The sequence below is a fragment of the Ixodes scapularis genome, unplaced genomic scaffold (genome assembly GCF_016920785.2).
Source record: "Ixodes scapularis isolate PalLabHiFi unplaced genomic scaffold, ASM1692078v2 PGA_scaffold8__174_contigs__length_109621045, whole genome shotgun sequence".
Taxonomy (NCBI): Eukaryota; Metazoa; Arthropoda; class Arachnida; order Ixodida; family Ixodidae; genus Ixodes; species Ixodes scapularis.
Window position 1 is genome coordinate 60778548 of NW_024609883.1, and position 19003 is coordinate 60797550.

The window sequence follows — 19003 nt, forward strand, 5'->3', positions numbered from 1 at the left end:
AGCGTAGACGTCTTCACTTGAAGGCGACGTACGTGCGAACGTCGCTAAACGCTGCAACTACTGATGCCCCAGGAGCGGCCCGTGGACGCCGGAGCGTGGAAGCGTCCACAGACGGACAACTAGCACCACGTGGTGAGTAAAAAGGACACTTCGAGAAAAAAAGCGCGGATTTGGAAAGTTTTTGCGTTGAAAGGTCTGCATGCCGTCAAAGGTAAATTAATAGAAAACAAAACCAGCAGCAGATTACGATGATAATGATGATGAAAACTACCCAATAATAATAATAATAATAATCGTCGTTGTCCCCGAATGATGAATGTAGAGATGAGACAACGCGGGCTATTCGAAGTCACGCTATACATAAACTCATTGGTTCTAAAAAAAAGCGCTTTTACCCATAGAAATTGTAGGCTTTGCGTATAAACAGAAACCCCTTTTAGCAAGAGTGAAGCATCTGTGCGTGCCCCGCTCCACAGCAAGCGCAACCGTATTGGCGTAATGTAAAAAATAAATTAAATAATCATAGCATGACTTGGCATACAGGGCTAATCGGAAAACGGGAACACGCCGCGTAGCATCAAGTGAAACGACGACACAAGATTAAGCAGACTGCTAATACCCAAATGCGCCATAAAGTCTCATCACTTCGCATACACTCCAATTCTGTACATAACGATTTGACCAATAAATAAAAAATAAAGCTGCATATATATATATATATATTTACTATTTACATTGTGGTATAACAAAATAAATATTAGGCTCAACGGTTTTGAATCAGTAGCCGTGAACTTTTTTTCAGGTTACGCTCCAAGAAGTTGGCGACGTATTCGGTTCGGTTCCGTTTCGGCTAAAAATAACGGTTCGGTTCCGGTTCGAAACTCTGACGAAAAACAACAAAGAAGCATTCTAAAACTTAACGATGATACACATATTCCCCAAAGCAACTTTCGTCTCTCCCTTACATAAGCAGGCGCACTTCTCTGAGAACGATCGAGTGGACAGAACTCGGAACAGGATGTGTGTGCGTGGCGTCTCAACTACATTTCGATCCAGAGAAACAAGACGATCATTCACCGGTTACTAGAAGGGGAACAGTGACGCTGCTGGTTCCTCGACTACCGTCGCCGGCAAGACAGGTGTAGTTGCCGATGTCGTCAAGACTGACACTCCTGATGGCCAGCGTCACGCTGCTCGGCGACGGCCTGAGCAAGGAAATCCGCCGACCGTCGTCTCTTATCGGCACGTCGTTTCGGAGCCAGCTGACCACGGGCGCCTCCTGGCCGCTCAATGTCCTCACAAAGCAGGTGGCTACAGCGTCGTTGCCCATCGCGAGGTCAGAGGGAAAGCCGAGACTCTGAGGCTTGAGGGATACGCCTACCGATTAGGGAGGACAAGGATATTGGAATCAGGGCCCCCATAAATGGCGAGCGTAGAGAAAATGGTTGGGGAGAGGCTTACCCGAGTCACCAGGTTTAAGCAGGGTTAAGAGAAAGAGTACTTTAAAAGGAGTCGACAGAGCTAATGACTTCATCGCCGAACCTAGAAAGACGTCGCACGCTCACCAACCGCGGTACCCGTCTTGTACACTCCAACCCGTACTCGGCCCAGCCGTATGTATACCTATGGCGCCCGCGGCCCGGCTCTATATGGTACAGATTGCAGGAACGCAGGGGCCTTCGAGGAAAGTCATGTCCACTGATCTCAATGACAATTGCTGGATCGCGCTTGCCGCTCCCGCAAGTGAAGCCACCGGACTTCACTCGCTTGGGATACGATTTGCCGTTTTTGCTAGCCTTTGCTGCGGTTTTCCAGCGTGCTGTGGATACGTTTTCTACTCGTTCGTCGTCATTCGCCGAAGAAGTTTTTTGAAGACTCTGTGTATTGTTGAGACTTGCCGTCGTGAACACGTGGAAAATTTTACGAAAGTGCAGTGTCGCAGGAAAAAGGCACAACGCGTCGAAAGGAAGGGCTGGCGGCGTGTTCAAAGCTTCCTTGGCACGCCGAAGTGCCGTGTCTCTGTGCCTTCGCACGCTTGGATACCGACCAAGAATCGACGCCGTGTGGATGTGTTTTGCGAGTTCAATGTGCGTGAAGCCGTATCAAAAGGTACAACTCGTCGAAAACAAGTGTCGCCGGTGTCGCGGCGTGATCAAAGCTTCCTTGGCACGCCGAGTGATGCATCTTTGTGCCTTCGCACGCTTGGATACCGGTCAAGAATTGACGCCGCGCCAAAGTTCTGAACGTGTGTCGCGCGTAGAAGCCTTTAGATCATTTATATATATCGGCCACGGAGTTCTGGATCGTCCAGCTGTTCCGGTGAGTTGCTATCAATAAAAGGGAGAGATCTGTACGTGTTCTTATGTACTATATTAACCATGGCTATGTCCCAAATCTACTCTAATAGATTCCGTGGGAGCACGAATAGGGCAACGTTGTGGAGCCAGGGGGGTTTTCGAAAGCAAAAGTACAAGACGGCGAGAATGAAAATCTTTGAAGCGCGGCCGATATGGTCGTGTGCAATCTGCTGACCAATTACAATTAGGCGAGCCGCGCTCAAACGTCAAGTGCAATTAAGTAGGTTGATAATAAGCCAGCACTGATCAGTGATGAGGAGCTGTTGTGCACGGTATTGTGTAAATCGTCTAAGGACGAAAAAAAGACGTACCTTCCCCCCATCTTCCGTCGCTAGTTGACGCTGGATTAAGCGATTAAGCTCGTTCCTAAACCGCGAGGGGAAAAGACGCTGATCCAGAGGCACGAACAGCTTCACGCACATTGCACTCGCTAGACACATACACACGGCGTCGGTTCTTGGTCGGTATCCAAGCGTGCGAAGGCACAGAGACACGGCACTTCGGCGTGCCAAGGAAGCTTTGAACACGCCGCCAGCCCTTCCTTTCGACGCGGTGTGCCTTTTTCCTGCGACACTGCACTTTCGTAAAACTTTCCACGTGTTCACAACGGCAAGTCTCAACAATACACAGAGTCTTCAAGAAACTTTTTCGGCGAATGACGACGAACGAGTAGAAAACGTGTCCACAGCACGCTGGAAAACCGCAGCAAAGGCTAGCAAAAACGGCAAATCGTATCCCAAGCGAGTGAAGTCCGGTGGCTTCACTTGCGCCGCAGCGAACAAGCGGGGAAGCGCGATCCAGCAATTGTCATAGAGATCAGTGGTCATGTCGAACGTGGACAACTCGCGGCATCTAGTGGAAGGTTTCCGAACTTCGATGCGCCACTTTGGCGCCCACATTACTCGTTCGTAACAAACGTTCGGTATGGTCTCCAGTGGTGTTGGCACGCTAGGAATCCTTGATGCATGCCAGAAGCGTGACTGGAGCATGTCCCGGAAATGTCTAGAGTCACGTGATTTTTTAGTCAACTTCCATCTTTGGCATTCTGGAATAATCGGTCTGAATCGTAGGGTTCAAATGGAATGAAAGCCGGTTGGTACTCTGCGATGTTGATCCCCGAATACTGGGAGAAAATAAACCCCGAGAATGGCCGGTCCGTCATTTTCAGACGGAAAGCGGCAACATGCCATATGCAAAGTTCATTGTTCCAGGCCTAGGTTAATCACATATACTTGCACAGTTCTTTTTTCCATTAATTTTCACATACGGTGAGGTGCGTGCGTGGCGTCATTTTTTACTCGCGATTTATTATTCCATCATTGAGGTTATTTCAAAGGCGCAATCGAGAAAAAAAAATAAACCAACCTAACGGAAAACAACCCACGTGTTTCGAGGAAATGGGTCATAGCAACATTCTTGTCGATGCCGATGTTTCTTGAATAACTTGATTAGCGCATTGCGAAAGAGTATGTTTGGAACATTTGCACTATGGTTCCTTGCCGAGGGCACGAACCACCGATCATAGCGGTCAATGAAAAGAGTTTACAGAACAAGAGACAGGGCTGTGTAGCGAAAAGTATAATCTGCGTTGGGACGCTGTGCATGCCGTCGCAGTTGCTCAGCGTCTCAGTGACACCACGCGAGTTAAATTATTCATGAATCGCACTCACTGCTAGAGCATCCTCTCACCATGCAACGAATGCACTTACGTATCAGTAAAAAGTGAACACGCTCGTTTGATTGATTGATCCATCAGTCCGAGGCTGATTGACTGCTGCCTCACTATATGCCCCAATATCGCGTGCAATAAGGATACAAGAAAAAATAACAAATCGTCGTTTTTATGAACGAACGAACATTGCCCACAGCGATGTAAAAGAGCCGATAGACGAATAGTGCACCTGAAACGTGTAGTGGAACAGTCACCGTCGATGACCCTGTCGGCCCTTCTGCGACGCAGGTGTAGTTTCCGATGTCTTCAGGGAGGACTCCCTTGATGCTCAGAGACAGGCTGTTTTGGGACAGCCTCGCCAGAGAAATCCGAGCTTGCGGCGATATCGGGGCACCGTCCTTGCGCCAAGACAAAGACAGTTGGTTGGCTGGACCCGCAATGGACTTCTTCGCGAAACACGTGACCACGGCTTCGTCTCCCAGGCCGAGATCCGTTGGGAAGCCGAAACTCTGAGGCTTTGGAAGATCTACGAGGAATCGAGGGCCTCGTCAATTTACATGGCTATGCCCATTCAAATCGAGAATAAGGCCTACCTTGTGAATATGCTGGAGAGGCGGTTGATGTTAGAAGCAAGATCAGCAACGGCAGAGCTATTAGGTATTTTGTAGTCATAGTGCACAGTTGTGCCTGATGTTTTGTAAACAAGTTACCTACGGCACGTACAGCGCTGGAGATTACGAAATAAACCAAACGTTGACGTCTTCACTCGAGGGTGAGGTACGTCCGACCGTCGCTGAATGCTGCAACTTCTGACGTCCCAGTAGCGGCCCGTGGACGCTGGAGAGAGGAACCGTCCACAGACGGACAACTAGCACCACGTGGTGAGTAAAAGGGACACTTCGAAAAGAAGCGCGGATTTGGAAACAGGTTTCCGAGTTGAAAGGTCTGCACGCAGACGAAGTTAAATTCATAGAAAACAAAAATAAAAAGATTGCGATGATGATGATGGTTATGATGATAATAATAAAAATATTAATAAAACTATGATTTAATAAATAATAATAATAGCCGTCGTCGTCTCCGAATGATGAACCTACAGATGAGACAGGGCGGACTGCTCGAAATTTCGCTTTACATTAATTATTTTGAGGAGCCTTTTTCCATAAAAATTGTGGGCACAGCGCGTCTGCAGAAACACGTTTTTCCAAAAGTGAAGCATCCTCGCATTCCCCGTTCTACACGAAGCTGTTACCGCCTTGGCTTGTCAAAAACATGAGTTGGTGTATATGGCTAATCGGCAAACACGTGAGCACGTCGAAGGAACGTTCACGTTTATCGAACCACAAGAGTTTGAGATGGAAACCGCCGAACTCGGACAACTCGATATTATGGGGACAAGGGATCAACCGTCTCCATTTTAAAATGGCTGAACTAAACATAGAAATAGCCACGCAAACACACCAAGAACTCGGGATTCTAGCACTTGACGATGCAACACACGTATCCATCAACGCAACTTTCGTGCCTCCTTAAATAAGTAGGTGCATGCCTCTGACAACTGGAGCACACGAACTCCGATAGTGTGTGTCTGCGTGGCATCTCAACTACGACACCTCAATCCAGTGAAATAAGGAGTCCTTTTACCGGTTACTAGAAGGGGAACAGTAACGCCGTTGACTCCTCGAGTACCATCCGCGTCGCCGGCGAGGCAGGTGTAGTTGCCGACGTCGTCCGGGCGGACGTCTCTGATGGCCAGCGTCACGCTGCTCGGCGACAGTTTTTGGAGGAAAATCCGCCGACCGTCGTCCCTTATTGGCACGTCGTTCCGAACCCAGCTGACAACGGGCGCCTCCTGGCCGCTCAACGTCCTCACGAAGCAGGTGGCTACAGCGTCGTTGCCCATCGCGAGGTCGGACGGGAAGCCCAGACTCTGAGGCTTGAGGGACACGGCTATCCGTCAGGGATGATCGCAAAAATCAAATGAATATCCCTACAGATTGCAAGCGTTGGGAAGGTTGCCACAAAAGAGGAAACTGTTGGCAAGATGCTTACCAGAGTCACCAGAATCACCAGAGGCGAGAAGAGCTGCCAGCAAGAGCGTTTTGAAAGGAACAAACATAGGTGTCCCCTTCATCCCCGTACCACCACTAAAGACCTCGTAAGACATGGCTGTGACCGATCACACTGCCGGTGACCGACCGGGATAGTCTCTAACCTGTACTGGGCACTGCCGTATCAATGGCGCCTGCACAATGGTTCGAATTGCAGAGGCGAAGCCTTCGAGAAGAATCGTACCCGGAGCTGGACAGCTGGTGGCATCTAGTGGACAAACCGTAAACTTCGACAGATACACGACTTTCGCGCCCATTTTTCGTGTTCAAAACAGATGTCCGGTAGTAATGCCCAATTTTGTCAGGATGTTGGCACGCAAAGAACCGTACGGGTGAGGTTCGATTTGAACATGCCTCTGGAAGGCTTATAAATACTTAACATCTTCCATCTTGGAGTCCGACATTCTCCAGTAGTAGTCAGAGTCATATGAATCAGAATCGATAAAGGCCAGTTTAAATTCTGTACGAATAAAATGCCGATATGGAGCCCCGAAAACTGGGATTAAATAAACCCCGAGAATTCTCGGTAACTGAGATTCTGACAGAAGCCGACGACACGCAAAAAATCAGAGTTCATGGCATGAAAGGAATAAATTTGAGGTGCCACAGGTGTCGCCAACATGGAATTAAATCTTAGTAAATCCCAAGTATTTGCGCACTTTTTCGATGTATTGAGTATTGGCATGCCAGGCGGACACTTCGCCGCATGTTGTCATTTTTTACCCGTGATTTATTATTTGCCGAGATAAACTCGATAGCGCGGCCAAGAACCAATAGCCCAATCCGATTGGTGACAACCCACACCTCCCGAGTCATCGACATTTGTTGTCGGTGCCGATGACTCTTGAATCGTGTACGATTAACACACGTACGTTTAAAAAAATGAACAAAATATTCCTTGCCGACCATACGAACCACCAGCCATCGCGGTCTATGGAAGAATCTTAGAACAGGGGCTGTGTCGCAAAAGTAACGTCAGTGTTGGGACGCAGTCGTGATGTGCAAAAATTGCTCGGCGTCCCAATGGCACCACGCGTGTTGAATTGTTGATGAACCGCAAACACAAGCTACTGAGGTTGTCACTCACTGCTGCAGCTCCCCCCCACCATGCATTGTAATGGCAATCACGTCAGACGTGCAGCAGACTGTAGAGAAGAGCGAACACGTTCGCTCGAATGATTGATTAATGAGTCCGGGCTGATTGAGTCGTGCTCTGTGTCCCAATATAGCAAGCAATTATACAGTATACAAGCGAGCGATAAATAACGGACTAATTATAGTTTATGTGAACGAATGAACGTTGTATGCCGACAGTGATGTGAAATAACCAAGAGATCACTAGTGCACCTGACACAAGAAGTGGAACCGTGACCGTCGACGATCCCGTCGGTCCTTCTGCGACGCAGGTGTAGTTTCCAATGTCTTCGGGAAGGACACTCTTGATGCTCAGAGACAGGCTGTTCCGGGACAGCCTCGCCAAAGAAATCCGAGCTTCTGACGATATGGGGGCACCGTCCTTGTGCCAGGACAAGGACAGCTGATTGGCAGAAAGTAAACTGGACTTCTTCGCAAAACACGTGACCACGGCTTCGTCGCCCAATCCGAGGTCCGTTGGGAAGCCCAAACTCTGAGGCTTCGGAAGATCTAAAATGAACGGGGGTCTCATCAAATCAGCAGCAGGGGGTCGAGAAGACGTTAAGTGATACGTGCGTGTCCAAATACTTTTATCTTTATTATCAGTCTGTTGCAACGTAAAATAATGTGGATTATGTGTCAGACGGAGCTTTCTCTTTGTGGGCTTCAGACTCGAAGAAAGCAACTCTGACCAATGCTCATCCCCTTTTTGCCACGTCAGAAATACGGCATGTTTGTACGGCGTAGTGACGTCATTCAACGGGTGCCTGGAGCGCGTATCTGACTGGTCTTTTTGGCATCCTATTCCGCCCATACATCGAAAGTGGATCCCGAGGCAACAATGACGTAACGAAAGCCGGATTGCCACGCTGTCGGACGTCGCAATCCTGGCGATTGGTCGTAGACGTTCCGGCAAAAAGCACGAGCAAACGCGAGATGTCGCTGTCGTCACGGCGTCTCAACTCCTGGGTGCCTAGTCTTCCGCGGACTGTCAAGAAGGAGGGCGACCTCTGCAGCAGAACAGGCGTCTGCCACATACATCACCGCTGCTGGGACGCCGCCAGGATCGTGACGGGCGACAGAATAAGACTTCTGTGACGTCATCAGGCGGAAATCGTGAGACCACTTTTTTGGGCGCCAAAAACACCAGTCGGAGGCGCGTTCCTACCTTTCTATCAACACGGGGGTGGAAGCTCTTCCGTGGTTTTTATGTTGCACCAACCACAACAGAAAAGGCGAACGACTAAATTGAAAAAGTGCTCCCAAGCCCTAAAACGCAAGAAATAGTTCCACCTTCCTTTCTATCCAAGCTGTACTACATATGGTGCCCGGAAGGCGTCGCCGACTGGTGTGTTCAGCGCGTCCAAAAAACTGGTCCCTCGATTTCCGCCTGATGACGTCATAGAAGTGTCATGGTGTCGCCGGCCGCGATCCTGGCGGTGTCCCAGCAGCGGTGGTGGATGTACTGATCTCTATTGTAGTAGGCTGGATTGCGGATCGAGGCTCGTCTTGCTGGGGTCAAGCGGCACCACCGGCTGCCATCACTTAACACAACCAAATGCATGGGACTCGATAGAAAAAAACGCGAAAAAGTGCCGTTTCCCTTGTTTTTATGTTGCACCAACATTGACAGGCTTTCCCTCGGGAAGCCCGTCAAATAGCTCTCGCACAAACATTAAGACTAACAGCCCTCACAGTTCTTATAAATAAATGTTTTGTAGTCGAGAATGGACGAAAAATGTCATGTAACGCAATGAGACAAGAGTCACTTAGAGTTACCGCTGAGTCGGTGGCGGTTTCGATGAGTTGGGTTTAGCAGACGACAAGCTCGAAGGCTTTGCTACGCGGAATTCGCTCTTTCCCGGAAAGCCGCTGTCAACATTGCACTTTTCCGACATGCGTCAAATTCTGGGCTTCCCCGAGGACGGTCTTATTGACGGCAAGTTCCTTTGTTTACTCCATGACGAGAGCAAGCTTACCACCTCAGCCGTGGGTCCTCTGGCACGTTTGAATTATCAATGGTCATTCGAACGCTTGACAACTACAGATTCCATCTCCAGACACACGATGTAATGATCGCAGCACATCATAAAATACTCGCCTTCGAGCACAGCGTACAAGCTTCAATATTCCTACTAGTTTGTGTTTCTCCGATAGAATCAAATGTATCGCCTGGCGTTAAGGAACGGCCGCCGGTGGTGCCACCGATAACCGACGGGCTGATCAGTTGGTGGGGATGTAGCACACGCCTCTTCTGCTGTAGGTCCCGCTCCAGTTGGACAGTCCACGGAAGATTCGGTAGCCAGGAGTTGGGACGCCGCGACGACAGGGACACTCGCGTTCGCTCGTGCTACTCGCCAGCATTTCTACGCCCAACCGCCAGGATCGCGACATCCGGCAGCAGGACACTCCGGTTTCCGTGACATCGTTTGTTGCCACTTAGGGAACACTTTTGATGTATGGGCGGTATGGGACGCTAATCAGTCGGAGACGCCCTCCAGGTACCACAGCTGTGGTATACTACTCATGTAATATGAATATGAGTGGGCTGTCTTTCTTCCTGGCTACGAATTTAAAACTATTTGGTAATACTTTATCTACGCATTATTAGTGTCATGTACGCAGTAAAGTAACCTGTTTCGCTTTCCGGACTAGTCGTAATAATAATAATAATAATAATAATAATAATAATAATTCAGTTCCTTAGTACAACCATGCTGTCTTGAGATTCAAATAAAACAATAAGAGACTTATGACGACCACGCTCGGATTATAAACGAGGAATTAGGCTTACCGGAATCTAGACTCGTCGCCACAGTCGAAGCGATCAGCAGAACGACCGAAGTAAATAAACGCTGCTCATCCTCCATCGCAGCGTGAACACTGAATAATTTATACGTTCCAAGAAAGTAACGGAGTAACGTTCATTTGTATGCTCGATCCTCGCAGAGCTCCAGTCTCTCTCTACTCGCTCTGCGTTAGCACAGGAAGTGCCGAAAAGCGACCACTGTAGAAAGAACGCTTATTTCCCAAATGCGCTCGACGTTACTCGATCGTGGACAACTAGCGCCACATACCGGAAACCGCGCCAACCTTTAAAAGCGCGTTCCAGTGGTATGAGCCGGAGTTTCCGTAAAACCGCTAGATGAGAAGTTTATCGACGTCCACCTATTTTGGCGGCGAATTTCATGGTAGTTGATCGCACGACGACGATCAACTACTGTTTCATAGAAGGGCGTATGAATACATGAATTAATTCATCTTGGCGCCATATCGTTACATCATACATGCGGTACAAGCGTCTAAAAATACGCAGCGATGTGCAGCGCGTGACATGCTTTGCGGGAACACAGGATCATTCAGACGTTACTTGCGTTTTTCCCATCGCAAATTAGTTCGAGAACCAGTATGCCGCTTTTACGGCGTTCCCCAGCGATGCGATTGGTCCGAGTCATTTTGGTGGCACACTTTGGAGCAGCTAAAAATCCAGTTTGCAGCCGCAAAAATATTTTTGGAGGCATAAGCATACTCTTCATTTTCATTCATACCACTGCGAATATTACGTTAAGACGCATCTGTTTACCTGTCCAAATACAACACAATGTGTCTTTGCCTTCTCACTTATATCCAACCTTTTGTTAGCGTCAATCGCGTGGAAGGATTGATTCCCCCGAACACAGAACTGGCCGTTTAGTTCAGCGTAGACACGGCAACAATATGCTGATCGATGAAGGACAGTATGAACTGCCGTGAAAGGTTATTTTAGTTCATGAATCAAATGTAAACCAAAAAGTATATTCCACCGAAATTGTGTCAAAATATAATAATTCTGAACACCCAAACAGATGTTTCCCTAAAGGTGGTAATAAAACTCATTAGTAATTCAGATAAAACAAAGCATTTGTCATATTTCAATTTGAACGTCAGCGACATCTTTTACGTAGAGCTTCATGGTAGCAAATATCAGCACGTGGCCGATAGATATGCTTCTTAAACGAAAAAAATACAATCCAGCCGAACTTGCTAAAGTTATTTTATATAATCTACTGACTGTGCCATGGAACAGATGGAACCCATATAAAGGTAATAACTAAACAAAGATTTGAAGGGAAAAAAAAGCATGGAGCAGCATATATAAATTTTTTCGCAACACCCAAGTATTCGCCCTTTCTCGCGTCAGCTGAAACGTGGTGGCGCCACTGTACAAATAGCCCTCGAACACCTCCGGTTCCCAGCTATATTTGCGAGACCAAATTTACGCGCCATTTTCGGGAAACGGTCGCTTATGCCACTCTTACAGATAATTCACTCTTATGGGGAAAGAATGATGCGTAATATTGTAGAAAATACACCAGGACCGGAAGTGTGCTAGGGCTACCGGATAGATGGCGCCACTAAGTTGGTTGGCGAAAACAAAAAGGACGAGTACTGCTAAATTTCGTGTTTGAAAAGCAAAATGTCGTCGGAATATTGCATGTTCACGAACGCTGGCCGCAATATTTTTTTTTATTATTATGCGCTGTAAGGTACGGTTGTTTAACACTCACCAATTTCTTTAATTTTTTTTTTTAATTTTTGACGGTTTTGTTTTTAACATCCTGTTCCGCATGCAGAGCAGGATGTTACACACAGAGGCGAAGGAGGCATTGCGGTTTTGCGCGTCTTGCTCCGCCGCAGCGCATTCTTGTGTTAGGGCGAAAACACTCCTCAATGAAAGAGCGTTTTCGCCCCAGCACAACGGTGCGCTGCGGCACAGCAAGATGCGCAAAGCCGCTTCGCGGTTGTCGCTTCACAGCAGTGCACCAGCGCGTGGCGAGAAGCGCACTCAACAGAGCTAACTAACCTATTAGAACAGATCACGAGCGTAAGAAATATTGTGAAAATGTCGTGTACTGTGAGCGTTTGATGCAGAGGCCAAATTAAATTGCACGTTATTTGAGGCGATTATTGAGTTTCGAAAATTCGCACCAGCGATGATCCGGGCGTGTAGCGGGGCGCGAGCTATCACATTTTAAGCGATAATAAAGTTACAGTACAACTACGTTTTGGCGAAATATTGGCCAAAATTCATCCTATTTCGGCAAAATACAGCAGGATAATTACTTTGGCACAAATGGCGCAGCAATCACATCACTGCATTCCTCTCTACACTAACTGCTCTGCCGGCAACATGTGTATTGCCCGGTGAGAAAAATCGAGGCACAAGGGTTCGACTCAGTGTCCCCCCACACGGTGTAAGTCATGGGGTACCACGTATACAACTAGTGTTCCCGTAACGCTTTATATTGGGGTATACGATACCACGACCGTTATTTTCCGTTTGACGAAACAGCTGCGGCAAGGCGTACATACAAGCACACTAGGGCCTTTTTGAAAAGATAAACGTTTCGTATATTATTTTTTTTTAATCAACATGCTAGAACTTATCAGTATAATATAAGTCGTACGTAAGGGTATGTAAGTTATAGTACTGCCTGATATGTTCTTGTCCGTTTATTGTACACATCTATATCTTTTGCTTTTACTGGAGGTACCGATCGTGTTTTGCAGAAGCATAACTTGAAATGAATGCATTGGGTTATTCTCCCTTGCCAATTTTTTTTTATAGAGTGAGGTTGTGCGACATACAAACGAGAGAATGAAAAAAAAAAACAGCAAGAAATTTCACTGATGGCACAAGGACGACGCGAACAATAAACAGCCACCGCGTTCAATCGTTCTCTTTGAGAAGCATCAAAGCCGGTTTCGGCGATCCCTGACAAACATCATGCGCGTGCAGAGACTCGTACCGCGACCTCCGACGAGAACGCCATTGGCTGTGGCTACTGTCACGTGATTGCTTCCGCCAACCAATGTCAGCGAGGGACCACCCTCACGATAGCCCTATTGCGGCGATCACACTATTGCAGCGCCACCAAGGTTCGCGATATACCAAGTCAACTAAATCCGCTAAATTTAAAGGGCAGTACCCTAGTGAGAAGTCTTATACGTATAAGAAATGTATCGGTTCAATTAACGCATATGATCAAATGAGATCACATAAGAGCATATAAGAATCGTGTAAGAACATAGAACAATATACGATTATGTAAGAAGTCATAAAAGACTTGTTATCGGTTTCTTATAACTTCTTATATACTTTTGGTTGGTTCTTATATGATCTTATTTAATCATATACGTTTATTGGACCAAGAAATGCCTTATTCATATATAATTTTTCATTGAGGTAGTCACATGACTGGTGTTTGTCGCTCTTTTCGGTCCTTCTCCACATACCCAACGCAATTGTGTATTCTACGTTACTATCGGCAAAGATGTGCATGAGGTGTTGTCATTCTGTGTATTTTACAAGGATAGTTTATAACCGTTCTAGCGTTCATCATACCTGGGCGAAAAATGCCGACTTACTGGGCTGCGAACGCATGCGGGGCGTCCGATTTGTCGCAGAAGAGAGCTAGTGCGTATGCTCAGGATACGTCCCACAGCCCAGTAGACAAAGATGGCGGCGCGCAGAGAGCGGTTATTGGAATGTTCTATGGACCAAAACGTTGTTTACAAGCTTCGCGTCAAGGGAAGCGTCTGCACATGCGCCGACAACAGCGCCACCGCAGCAGTATGACGTCAGAGCCCCGTGTTGCCGTATAGAGGAGAGACAATTGGAGCGTAATAATCACCGACGACCACGAGAGGCACAGTGACGTTCCCAGCGATGCCCTCTACGCCAGCGGCAGAGCAGGTGTAGTTTCCAATGTCTTCGGGACGCAGGTTCCGGATGGTTAGGGTGATGCTGTTGGAAGACGGCCTGGACAGCGACAGCCGAGCTCCGGCCTGGATCTCTTGACCGTCCTTCCACCAGGACATGGACGGAGAATTCTGTCGATCCCCGGAACTGATGCCTTTCACGAAGCAAACTGCCACTGTATCCTCACCGAGTGCCAGGCCAGATGGAAAGCCGAAACTCTGGGGTCTCGTAGTTCCTTATAGGGCCAAAATAATGTGCAATTAAACAATTGATTGGTTAACCCTAACCTTCTAGCTTTTCAAGACGGTATTAAGTGGTAGGCTTACCAGCAGGAGTTGGAAGCAACGACATCGTTATAGATACCAGGAGCCCAAGGATGTTCGACGTTGCCGGCATAACGCGGGGATAGAAGTATTTAACTTCAACAGCGATCCAACGATGGACCGTTTAAAAATCACGTCAAGACCGAAATCTGGTAGCATTGACTTCGCGCAGCTGATCGTGTGTGTGTGCAGCTCTTGAAAAAAAGTCGCGTCCGTGCGCTTGTACGGGCTTACGAACCACCGCCACTCTTACGGACAACTAGCGGCGCATGGTGGTCGCCGGACTAACTTGAAGCAAAGGCGCATTTTCAAACCTCTTCAAAGAAAAAACGAACTTCATTTCCTCTCTTGCAGATGTACTACAGGCAACCAGGCGCGTAGCCAGGATTCTTTTTTTTTCTTATTTTTTTTTGGGGGGGCGGGGGGGGGGGGGGAGAGGAGGTCTTTGCAAACTGGAAGATTTGAGGGGGGGGGGGGGGGAGCGGGGCAGGGCCCGTGGTCAACTTCCCCTCCCCCCTGGCTACGTGCCTGCATGCAACTGTTAATCTTCATGATTGAGAGACCGAGATCGGCACTTCTCCGTAAGATTTCAATCTTTCTTTACGTAGAGTTATGTACTAAATCAGAGACATGGCATTGAACATTTACGGTAAACTAGCAGTGTCCAAGTCCAGATATCGTCATAAGCGTTATAGCACGTAAATGCACAGAACACGCCCAGCACAGGGCTGTCAATTGCCGTGTCGCAAACATGCTAAATTTTGCAGATCGATAGCCGTTTACCTAATACCACGAGGGGCACGATGACTTCGTTGGATCCTTCGGCGTTGGTAGCGGTACAGGTGTAGTTTCCGATGTCTTCTGGCCGAATCTGTCTTACGGTGAGCGTCGAACTGCTGGCCGCATGGAATACCGTAATCTGGCCGACAGACTTCAACTCTACGCCGTCTTTTTGCCACATAATCGAAAGGGATCCGCCAGCTTCTCTTTTGGCGACGCATACTGCCGCCGTGTCATCGCCGAGCGAAAGATCCGGAGAGAAACCAGTACTGTGAATTTTCGGTGGGCCTGTGAAATGAACGAGGCTTAGCTCGAGCCCAGAAGTCGAGGTTATTAAATGTCGAGAGGCGCTTACCGTCGCCCCGCGCAACCGGCAAAATCATCACGGTGACGGTTGTAGCGACGGCAAACCATCTTCGGACGGCCATCTTTGAGTTCTCAAACAATCGCTTGCACCAAATGAGATAAACTGAGCTCGGCGGCACCGCAGACAAGTGGGGTAACGTTCACGTATAGACTGGACGCCGTCTGCTGTCCTCACTCCGCATGGGTGAAAATTGTCGAAGATCTTATAGGTGAAACGTGGACTACTAGCGCCACATTGTAGTCGGTTTGAGAACGATACGTATCACATGCATATTCAGACTGAAAAACGCGGGAGTTCTAACGTCGTTCAAGAATTGCACGGCTTGCACATGTATAGGAGCACTCGTGGGCCGTATCCCGCTTTCATAAATAGTGAAAAATTAAGAGACAGAATTCTTTAAGTTTCCACTGCACATCGTCCTCATAATGAAATGTTCCCTGATATCTGTTTCATGGGAACTCACTTGGAAGCGCTCCCAGATTCGGTGTTTCGAGGTTTTTCGTCATGCAACGAAAACATAGCGTAGCTTCACTGATAACGTAAAAACACGATCTTTGTTCTGTGTCGTTGTATTATTATGTATTACATCATCGTTCTCAACGTGACGTGTTTCAGCCTTCGAGTTATAATATTTTCATTATCTACCAGCACGACTGCAGGTACACAGGAGAGGAAGGGTCGACAGCCTGTCAAAAAGCCAATTGAAGTGCAGTAGTCAAACTAAACGAACGAGGCTCTGAAGTTTCCTTATAAAAAAACATGAAATAAAACGTTCATACCGGGTATTTTGAGCCTTTTATGACAGACCTACGTGGCTTTTGAGCACGATGAAGTATATACGCCGTGTGCACAACGATGTCAATGCACACGCTGAGACACTTTTACGAGATGACGCTTAGGGTACAATCAATCCTTTCGCAGATATCCGGCCCACCTGTGACGTGCAGGGTCGCGCTGACCGTGTCCTTTCCAGCGGGGTTGCTGACTTGGCACGTATAGTTGCCCACGTCTTCGGGGCTCACGCTGCGGAAGGTCAGCGTGGTCATTCGGCCGGACACTTGGGCTACGGACATTCTGTCGTTTGGCACGAGAGGCACCTCGTTCTTGAACCAGGCGAACCGGTACGGCTCGGTACCTCGGCGAACGTAGCAGTTCAGGGTAGTTTCTTCGTTCACAGAAAGGTCATCCGGGAACCTTAACTCTCGAAGCTTCGGAGGTTCTAGAATGCAACATGGCTTCTGTTCAAGCACATGACCCTGAGAAGGAGTAACAGATATGGTCGTACAAGATGTTTAATTACTTAACAACAATGGGTGGTATTATGCTGGGATTTAGAGAGAGAGAGAGGGTGAGAAAAAGAAGAACAGAGAGGTTAACCTAGTTTAAAGTCCTGGCTGGCTACTCTGTTTAAGGGAGGGGGTAGTGGGGAGTTAAAAGAGGAAGGAAATGATAGAAGAACATAGAACAATAAACACGTCAAAAAAATGGTGAAGCTTTAATTTTACGACGGAAGATTACTAGTACTATACATTAGGAGATTTCGTGCTAGTCTAATGTGGCTATTGTTAAGGCGTATAAATGATGCAACAGTCCCGAGTATAAGTAACCTCTTGGTTCTTTCATTATTTAACAATTTGGAATAAAAGCTGAATAGGCTATACGTTCGCGTTTAATGGCTATTAAATGTTCCATCAGAATTAGCAAACAAAAATACAGATTGCAGCTAGGAAGGATTTTCCTCTGCTTACTGCATGATTTATATACTTAATGAGGAACGTAACACGGCTTAAACGGCAATATAATTAAGGATCATCAAAACGATGCTATCGCAATGAAAGATATGAGAAGCGACAATAAAAGGCTTACCTGTCGAAGCTTTTTCGCCGTTTGCGAAGCCAAATGACGTCAAATGCAAGACGACGAGCCATTTAAGAAGAGCGCTTATCTTCATTGGTGGTTACACAACAAACTTGAGGCAAGCTTCTAGTTGAATAATGTGGAGTTCTTTAGGAAACAAGGTTGAGAGTGCGACAGTTCCGTCCGTGTGCCACTACGAAACACGACGAAGAGACGAACGAAATTCACTCGGTATGTATCATTTTCTCGCACATGCTAAGAAGCTGGACGGGCAACTATCGCCACCTCGTGGCCCCTCGAGCAACTCCGGCGTTCATGCAGAAAGCGCGGGACGTGTTCGTGATTACGGTATTACGAAGCTGAGAGTGTGTCAAATTGTTAAGGGGGGTGCACAGAAATTTGTATATTCATGTGTTAACAAGCGGTGCAATGAAGGAGATAAGTCGCGATGTCGTATGACGTCAACAGCCGTGGATATAAGAAAACAGGAGCAGTGCATTCGGGTTAACTGTGTCATAAACTGTGGTTCTGTTGCCTGCATGATTTACTACGCAACTACGAACAACATTACAATGTTCGCGCTTGTAATTCATTCGTTCTTATCGGCTCGCAATCTCACTGTCTGTACAGCGATAATGAGATGCCCGGGACATGCCCTGCGTTTCTTAGGCTCTCAGTGTGACGTCACATACCTTCCACGTGACGTCATATGGCATTGTAGCAGCCGCCATTGCTCCGTGCCATGCTCCTGGGCCCTTATCTTCTGCCGCATACATCTCGCAAAATCGATTTTTTTTTTTTTTTGGCATGCCATGCGGAGAAAAGCAGTCTCGATGTTGCCAAATGTATGCTGCAAAAGGTACGGGCACAAGAACATGGTACGGAAATAATGCAAGTGCCCCACAAACCGACGGTTTCGAATATGACGCTGGATGGTTTGAGTCTGGGCCGCGACCCAAAGCCGTTCTCGCATCGGGGCGTGACATGGGGACAAAAGATCCATCTACCTTTCACGGAGAGCACGGCGGTGTACGAATCGCTTCCTGTGGGACTGCTCACGACGCAGGTGTAGTTCCCGATGTCCCCGACGGTCACGACGTCAAGCGTGAGTAGAGACGACGATTCCGTCAATTGCCTGATGGTGACGCCATGGCCGAGGGGTGTGCCGTCTTTGAGCCAGGAGAACTCAAAAGGTCCGTCTCCTTCGAAGACGGTGCAGTGCACTTGCGCCCTTTTGCCAATGGTTACTTGACTCGAGAAGGCGAACTCCTGGAGATTCGGGGCGACTGCGTGGTTTTAGGACGGAGCTATTAACATCGGCACTTTATAGATTTCATGCTGGGCCGCTATGGCGTCCATGCAGATGGCACCTACCTCCGACGGTCGCTCCAAGAATGTGTGAGAAGTATAGAATCCGGAGACCGGATGCGAACATGTATCGGGCTCTCGATGCCATGGCAGTAAGAAGGCTCCAATGCTAAGCAAACGTTTTTGTTCAGAAAACTTCTACGATCACAGAGGAAAATTGTTTCACGAAAGCACGTCACGTCGGTCGAGCGCGGAGACACAAAGTACAACCTAAAATTGTATCAAGGGAAATCAAATGACCGAAAATCCCGCGCAAGGTGTGGACAAGTGGCGCCATCCAGGCGAGGTGACG

At 47.8% G+C, this 19003-nt stretch overlaps 4 protein-coding genes across 13 annotated transcripts in view; all 4 read right to left on the reverse strand.

The window, feature by feature from the left end:
• LOC115326096 (Down syndrome cell adhesion molecule homolog) overlaps positions 1 to 19003 on the reverse strand; it is an 81135-nt gene that overhangs the window by 43907 nt on the left and 18225 nt on the right. Inside the window, exons 1-2 of one of the 10 annotated variants that reach the window (XM_029986837.4) lie at positions 6082 to 6217; positions 5674 to 5979 (exon numbers count right to left, since the gene is read on the reverse strand). The exons of the other annotated variants lie outside the window; for them this stretch is intronic. Of the exons in view, the coding sequence (XP_029842697.2) occupies positions 5674 to 5979; positions 6082 to 6196 (421 nt within the window). The 5' untranslated portion in view covers positions 6197 to 6217. Of the gene's footprint in view, positions 1 to 5673; positions 5980 to 6081; positions 6218 to 19003 lie in introns of those variants that run through there. 10 annotated transcript variants of the gene reach the window in all.
• LOC120840267 (hemicentin-2) lies at positions 7342 to 10269 on the reverse strand. Its single transcript, XM_040210687.3, has 2 exons — positions 10069 to 10269; positions 7342 to 7784 (listed from the first exon to the last, which is right to left on the reverse strand). The coding sequence occupies exons 1-2, from the start codon at positions 10142 to 10144 to the stop codon at positions 7411 to 7413; spliced, it is 450 nt and encodes a 149-aa protein (XP_040066621.1). The 5' UTR covers positions 10145 to 10269; the 3' UTR covers positions 7342 to 7410.
• LOC121833519 (papilin-like) lies at positions 14892 to 15788 on the reverse strand. Its single transcript, XM_042286905.1, has 2 exons — positions 15475 to 15788; positions 14892 to 15407 (listed from the first exon to the last, which is right to left on the reverse strand). Exons 1-2 carry the CDS (start codon positions 15545 to 15547, stop codon positions 15094 to 15096), a joined length of 387 nt encoding a protein of 128 aa, XP_042142839.1. The 5' UTR covers positions 15548 to 15788; the 3' UTR covers positions 14892 to 15093.
• On the reverse strand, positions 16009 to 17555 carry LOC120840268 (opioid-binding protein/cell adhesion molecule-like). The gene is made up of 2 exons (XM_040210688.3): positions 17353 to 17555; positions 16009 to 16705 (listed from the first exon to the last, which is right to left on the reverse strand). The coding sequence occupies exons 1-2, from the start codon at positions 17435 to 17437 to the stop codon at positions 16368 to 16370; spliced, it is 423 nt and encodes a 140-aa protein (XP_040066622.1). The 5' UTR covers positions 17438 to 17555; the 3' UTR covers positions 16009 to 16367.